The sequence below is a fragment of the Arachis ipaensis genome, chromosome B03 (assembly GCF_000816755.2).
Source record: "Arachis ipaensis cultivar K30076 chromosome B03, Araip1.1, whole genome shotgun sequence".
NCBI lineage: Eukaryota > Viridiplantae > Streptophyta > Magnoliopsida > Fabales > Fabaceae > Arachis > Arachis ipaensis.
The window spans coordinates 896,456-903,822 of NC_029787.2; the positions used below are offsets into that span (position 1 = coordinate 896,456).

Consider the following 7,367-nt stretch of genomic DNA (forward strand, 5'->3'; position numbering starts at 1 on the left):
TGTGCGTCTATCTTATGTTGCAGCTGAGAACGACCCTCACGACGGCAAAAGAAAATGCGAGACTTTATGGCCTATATTCAAGATTGCTCACCAGAAGAGTCGCTACATATTTGACCTTTACCATCGGAGGAAAGAAATTTCCAAAGAGTTGTACGAATTCTGTTTGGATCAAGGATATGCCGACCGCAATCTGATCGCGAAATGGAAGAAGGTATCTCCCCCTTTTTTGTTTATTCTTGTTATGCAAGTTCTTTCTGTGCAATAGGGCTAGAAATTTCACTGAATAAGAATTATCCAGTTATTGATGAGAAAGATAAAAAGGAATCCTTCAGAAACAAATGTCATTCATTTCAATTTGGATATACACATTTGGCTTATCTCATTTGTGCTTTCTTATCTCTGATCTCTTATGGTTTTTGCTTGAATTGCAGCCTGGTTATGAACGTCTGTGTTGCCTGAGGTGCATGCAGCCTCGTGATCACAATTTTGCCACCACTTGTGTTTGCAGAGTGCCCAAACAACTTAGGGAGGAGAAGGTTATAGAATGTGTTCATTGTGGTTGTAAGGGTTGTGCTAGTGGGGACTGATTTGGGCACAACTCTAGTGTATCACTTATAAGGGTTTCTTATTAGAATTGTGTTGCCAATAGCTTCTGTTTTCTGCAACTCTTATGGTGCTTAGTGCTCACTTCCCAAGGTTGTATTATCAGCTCAATGACTCTTGTACTAATAGACGATATATTATGTACCTTTAGATTCGAGAGCTGATATCATTTGCTACTAAACTAATTTAACACTCGCCTGAGAGTGAATGAAATATTTAATGTTAATCGAACACGTTTATCTTTTTTATTTCAGTTGTATTAATCTTTATACTTCTAGTGCTTAATTTTGTTAGCTAAACAACCCCGATTATTAGAGCATTCTCGTCCAAGATAATTGCTAGTTCTTAGAATAATTTTAGGTCAACTAAATGGACATTGGATAGAGGAAGTTGCACACTAAGGCTTAATTTATAAGCATGTTCCGAAATCTTACATCTTATATAATTTATGAGGAGCAACTATTAAGACGGCTATCATAAGAAACACAAGGATGAGGACATATCATGCAATCTGCTCCAAGTGTTGCTGCAGAACAAAAAAGATGAAGCGACTGAATACATGCGGATACTAGAATTGTACAATAGTACTTTCCACGAGGCAGCTTAGTTTCTATGGTACTTCATGAAATCTACTTTTGTGCTTTGCATAGGATATGATAAAATGTGATGATAGAGTAATATACAACCCAATTTTACACAATCTTTTGCTAAATTTCATGAGTTAATACTCACTTAAAATTTATCTCCTTCATTACTGATTGCAAGGGAAAGGGCAAGTCCTAAGGCCTGCTTATATCTCATATAATTCTTCTAAATTAATGGAATCCATTCAACTAAACTATACATAACATTTACCTAGGCAGAATCTCTGTCAAAGTGTCAATGATTACTTACCAACAATATAACTTTGCTTATCTTTTATAAAGGAATGAATATTGTCACTTTCATTTTTAATACATTCATGTAAAAAATACAATGAAAAGAAAGCATATACAAACCAATGTAACTTGCTTTATCATAAACCTTCTTTATATTTAAGTAAGACAACATAGATATAGGAACACAATGAAAGTACTTTTCTAAATGCCCAACTCCTATATATTCTGATCTAAGCTACTGTTGATCTATTGTACAAAAAAGTGCAAGTAGGGGGCCAAAATACTTGCCATTAGAAGAGTCAATGACCAACTCCTACTTTAACTGTTGGGTAGCTAAAGAATGATTATATTAACAAACATCCCCAACAAGTGACGGGAAAAACCAAATTCTTGAGTATTTTAAGAGGATCTAAGTCAAGGATCAACTTCATAATTGCACAAGTTGTCAGCTGGAAGCTCTTGAATGGTATTAATTTTTTCTAGTATTATTTACATGGATGAATCAAGAGGCCAGACTCAATGTACTTCTAATGAAAATCCTGTAAGATGCTATCTTTTTGGGAACAAAAAATCTCGAAATGCACTGTCTCCTTGATTAGTGGATAAGTAATTGATAATCAATTCTGTGGTGGTAGCATCTACTGAAAAGCCTTTGTCTGTCATTATTTGAAGGTATTTCATGGACCTTGAAGAATCCTTTTTAATTAGTAACCCTTGGACAAAGACATTGTAAGTGGAGTAGTTTGGCGGGCAGCCATTCTCTTCCATGTTAGTAAGTAAGTCTTCAGCTTCATCTATTAAACCTTGTTTACAGAGACCTTTAACCATAATGTTATAAGTATACAAATGAATTTGCAGACCTTTAGCAGGCAAAGAAGAAAAAAGTTTCCACGCCCCGTTTACTTCTCCAGCAGCCCACATTCCATCAAGCATAATATTATAAATCACGATGTTAAGATCCAAACCACTCTTCTCCATTAATTCAAACAACGATGTTGCCTCGGAAAGAAGCTGGGATTTACATAGACCATCCAATATAACAGCACAAGTCTGGAGATTGGGCATCTGGCCATGTTTGTGCATACTAAAAAAGAGTTCTTTTGCAGCCAATGGTCGACCAACTCGACAAAACCCACCGATAAGAGTGGTCCAAGTGACAACATCAGGAACAAATCCAGCATTGACCATTTCATTCAAAAGATGCATAACCTTATTTATGTTTTTCATCATACACCATCCATGTATAAGTGAAGTGTAAGTTACAATGTCAGGTAAACAGCCCCTAGTAACCATTAAGTTAAATACTTTCATGGCCTCATTCATTTCCTTTTGCAAACAATGTCTATCAATCAATGCATTATAGGTAAAGGCATCTGGCCGCTCACCCATCAAAATCATAAATCCAATTGCACTCTTAGCCTGCATAATTTTTCCTTCTTTGCAGAAAGCATCCACTAAAATGTTGAGAGTTTGCAAATCGGGCATCATCCCCACTTTCATCATCTCATCCAGCAGGGAAGCAGCATCTTTCCATCTGCCAAAATTGCAAAGACCTTGAATCAAACAACTGTATGTGACAATATTTGGTTTAATACCTTTGCTGCACATTTCTGAGAACATATTTAAAGCCTCAGACACCAATCCATCCTTGCACAAACTATCAATAATTGTGCTGTGAACTACAACATTGGATCTACAATCTCTTTCTTCCATCTTGTGTAGCCACCCAATAGCCGCATTAGTGTCACCCATCTTACACAATCCATTAATCAACACTCCATAAGTGTAAACATCCAATTGATAACCCATCTTTTTCAAACTTTCAACCATCCCCACTGCCCGAGCCACATCGCCTTGCATGCAAAGCCCATTAATGAGAGCAGTGAAAGTCGACAGAGGCGGCTCCAATCCAAGCTTGAACATGGTCGCAAAGACAGAGAACCCAAAAGGCGTCAACTTTAATCGACAAAGGCAATTAATCACAATATTAAGAGTAAAGCAATCAGGTTTTATGCCCAAAGAAGAATTCATGTATTGAACCAAAGATACCGCAGTTGTGTAATGCTTCATCCTCACAATCACACCCAACAACAAAGTGAAGTCAACCACAGATGGCAAAGGCTTCATCATAGCCATAGAATGAAACAAGTCCAAAGCTTCACCAACATTACTCAGTTTACCAAGCTTACACTTGTCTCTCAAGGAGTTCCTGAAGTCATTTCTTTTGCTATTTCTCTCACAATCATCATCATGATCATCAAGGTTTGTGGCACTAGTTATAGAAGTAGAGTGAAGTATGGGGAAATGGAAAGAAGCAAAAGGAGGAAGATTGAAAATGGAGTGAAAGATAGTACCCATGCGTTGATGAAGGTGAAAACGAGACAGAGAAGCTATTTGGGTTGGCACCATTCCTTCAAACACGCGCGCCACACCGTCTTTGCTTCCTCGTACTGGTAGAGCACTGTGAAAGAAAGAATCAGAATCATAAACAGAATCGGAACAGAGAATACCCTCTCTTTTGAAATGCAATGTGAGGTGAGGGTTTTGGGTTCCATTTTTTCCTGAGAGCTGCTCAGGGTTTATGTTATGTCGGTTTTTGTTGCCACGGACAGGGCCGGAAACCCCAACCCAACCGGAATCAGATCCGAAACCATTACACAGGATTCGGATAGTAAATGGTCCCTCTCATCAATCCAAGGTTTTGAAAATCAAACCAGTTATTGAACCGGTCTAACTACTGATTTACTAATTTATTAGTTCAACTAGTTTAATTAGAATTCAACCGAAATAACTATTTTATAATAAAATAATAAATAAAATATAAATAAACAACTAATTAATAGATAAGTTTATGATAAGTGCCCATGATTATACATAGATACATTCAATTAACACAGTACATAAAACAAGTGACAATAAATTACAATTAAGATTAATGTTAGGAGATAAATATATAATTTTTATAATGTCCTCTCTGAAGAGATATTGGGATGGTTACACACCCAGTAAGAAACGTAAAGATAAGAAGTAGTAGTAGAGAAAAAATAGGAAAAGAGAATAAGCTGCAATTATTCAATAGTGAACAGTAAAATCATATAAAGTAAAAATAGACTTTTATATATATCCTTATACTTTGCACTCACACCTTTTATATACACTGACCAAGACTAACAAACACCAATTCCTAAAATCAGAAACTTAACACCTATTGAGAACTAACAGATTTAACTAATCTTGATTTTCTTAATTAATTGAACTTTGACCAGGTTCTTCTCTTATTTCTACACTCTCCAACATTGACTCCTCCAATTACATGTATAGACTCTAACAACAACAAAAAATAGACACCTTTTATATACACTGATCAAGACTAGCAAACACCAATTCCTAAAATCAGAAACTTAACACCTAAAATTATTAAGAAGGATCACTCTACTGATACTAAAGGAAAACATAATAACTATTATTGATATGATGAAAGAAGCAGAAGTGAAGCCAAAATCTATAAATATATAATGGTTAACTAGCCAAACAGTAAAATGACACACTATTTGGCACACTGTTATATAGTTTCTGAGAGAGTGACAGGTGTCTCCAAACCTTTTCTTTCTTTCCTCTTCGTGTTACGCTGTTCAAATCCAAGGTGTATTCCACGTGCCATGACATGATAATGAAGAGAGTATTACCCAAAGATCCTGCTATTGCCGAAAGAAGGATGTAGCATTGTTTTGCACAACGATTCTTTACGTAATTCAAGCTCAATGTATCTCTAATTCCGAAATCCCAATTTTGCAACACACAATGGGCAGACGTAGCATTTGATTGGCTGATAATACCATCACGGGGATCGCCTTTCCTTGAAGAAGCAGATGCTTAGATTCCCGGGTAACTTTTGAATTTATTAAGTGAGATTATGTTAATCTATATTTCGCGGTTTTTGGTTGATTTGATGGATACAGATGTGTAATTTGAATAATCAACAGTGTCGTTAACAACTACTATAAATACCTATCAAGAAAATTATTAAGTTGGTATTAGTTCTTCAATATTGATGCTTATTGTTTGTCCATGATTAATACAATTTGTTAGACAGTTGGTCTTTTTGATACATCCTTATGGTCATGCCTGAACCAGTTCCATCTAATATGCGAGATAATGGGGTTGATGCAGTTTCGAAAGTGAATCCAACGAAGCTGTCTTGGTCTCTAGTGGTTGGAGTTGTTAGGCTGTATGAGATGCAAAACCAGTGGAATCCGGCTAAGGTTTACAATGTGGAAATGGTGTTGCAAGATGAACGGGTATGTTACTGATGTCATTATTCTAAATTTTATGGATTGGCTCATTAAATATATATAGCATTAACTCTCTACATTTAAATTTTATTTTCTTTTGTTGCTATGCAAGGGTGATCGAATCCATTACAGCATACCAAAACAAAATATCGCTATATTCAAGACTCTTATTCGAGAACATGGGCTTTATTCTATGAAGAATTTCATTGTGAAGGGTTGGGGGAAAGGAGTTAGGACCTGTGGTCACAAGTACAAGTTAAACTTTTATATCAAGACGTCAGTGTCACAGCTAACAAGTGGGACATTTTCCTTTAATCCCTTCTGTTTTGTATCTTATGTAGAGGTTCAGGCCATGCCTGCTGGAACTGAAAACCATCTCATATCTTGAAAGACATTGTTTTGTTATTTTTTATGGTTTCAACTTAATCTATATAAAAAAATAATTTTTTTATAATTTCTTATGAATGGGATGTTTTTATGTTGTGCAGACTATATTAGCCATGTTGTAGGTAAAGAGGATGTAACAAATATGGAGACAAAATCAGAAAGGGAGTGTAAACCTCTAGCGGTCTATTTGGAGGATCTGCAGTATGTTTGCTACCTAAATTATAATTTTCAACTTCTTATATAAAACTATTTTCATGTTATGTGTAATATATGTGACATAGACTTTTTGTTGACTTCTTTTTAATCACTTCTATGTGGCTATGTGCTGTGTTTAGGAAGAATCGGTTGAAGTGTACCCTGTTTGGTGACTTGGTTGACAAAGTTGAAATTTTTTTAGATAAAGCTGATGGTCAGCCCTTGGTGATGGTGACTCAATTGTTCAAGCCTCATTTGTATTTGAATGAAATCAACATTCAAAATAGTTTTCATGTGTCTCAAATTTATATTAATCCTGACTTTCCTGATATTGTTATATTTAGAGATAGGTACGCAATTCATTCAGGTCATGGACTGTAAATGTTGTTTACTTATTTGATATATGCTTAAATATAATGTCACTGTGGAGTTGTTTTATGGAATATTTGGCATGAGTCAGCCTGATGAAGGAAGGAGATCTATGCTCACAAGGGATCACTCACATTCAAAGTCAGCCACCACATTCTGTGTCCGATGAAATCAACGGGGACCCTATTAAGTCAGTTGAGGAAATTCTGAACATGAGGGAGGTGTGTTGGCAATTTAAAGATGGTTTATATGTAGCTCATTTAAATTATATTTAGATCGATATGTTGTGTTAGTGATAAGTTTCTATAATTTTAGGAATCTACATGTTGGATGGTTGGCACTATAGTTTCTATTGAGCATGGTGTTCGAGATTGGTGTTATGCTTCGTGTGGATCCTGTCCTAGGAAAGTTCAAGTTAATAAAAATAGGTATTAGTGTGAATATTGTAGGAAGGGCGGGTTCAATCCTTCTCTTAGGTAATGAAATCATCTTTTTCAATAATTTGATTTTATAATTTAGGTGAAATAGCTTATGTCTCTGTGTTCTAAAGAAGGAGTTTTAAAAAAGAGTACTTAATCAAAAGAGTACTAAATTCTAATACATAAATTTAAGTTCTTTTGGCTTATAATTTTTTAGTACCCCT

General features: G+C 35.5%; 3 protein-coding genes across 4 annotated transcripts in view; 2 read left to right on the top strand and 1 right to left on the bottom strand.

Moving 5' to 3' along the window:
- The window catches only part of LOC107629425 (protein BUD31 homolog 2), a 1,934-nt gene extending 1,083 nt beyond the window's left edge, over positions 1-851 (top strand). Inside the window, exons 3-4 of one of the 2 annotated variants that reach the window (XM_016332217.2) lie at positions 24-211; positions 432-851. In XM_016332217.2, coding sequence (XP_016187703.1) covers positions 24-211; positions 432-587 — 344 coding nt within the window. In that variant the 3' untranslated portion in view covers positions 588-851. Of the gene's footprint in view, positions 212-431 lie in introns of both variants that reach the window. The other variant, XM_021117673.1, reaches the window with a different exon arrangement.
- LOC107634147 (putative pentatricopeptide repeat-containing protein At1g12700, mitochondrial) lies at positions 673-4,158 on the bottom strand. Its single transcript, XM_016337721.2, has one exon. It carries the CDS (start codon positions 3,888-3,890, stop codon positions 2,031-2,033), a length of 1,860 nt encoding a protein of 619 aa, XP_016193207.1. The 5' UTR covers positions 3,891-4,158; the 3' UTR covers positions 673-2,030.
- Positions 5,603-7,367, top strand: part of LOC107632425 — a 2,572-nt gene continuing 807 nt past the window's right edge. Inside the window, exons 1-6 of the mRNA XM_016336107.1 lie at positions 5,603-5,779; positions 5,886-6,069; positions 6,262-6,361; positions 6,496-6,705; positions 6,816-6,945; positions 7,040-7,152. Of these exons, the coding sequence (XP_016191593.1) occupies positions 5,603-5,779; positions 5,886-6,069; positions 6,262-6,361; positions 6,496-6,705; positions 6,816-6,945; positions 7,040-7,152 (914 nt within the window). The remainder of the gene's footprint in view (positions 5,780-5,885; positions 6,070-6,261; positions 6,362-6,495; positions 6,706-6,815; positions 6,946-7,039; positions 7,153-7,367) is intronic.

Bases quoted from the DNA above. Each gene is read 5' to 3' on its own strand.
- LOC107634147 (XM_016337721.2), bottom strand. From the start codon at position 3,890: ATGGTGCCAACCCAAATAGCTTCTCTGTCTCGTTTTCACCTTCATCAA.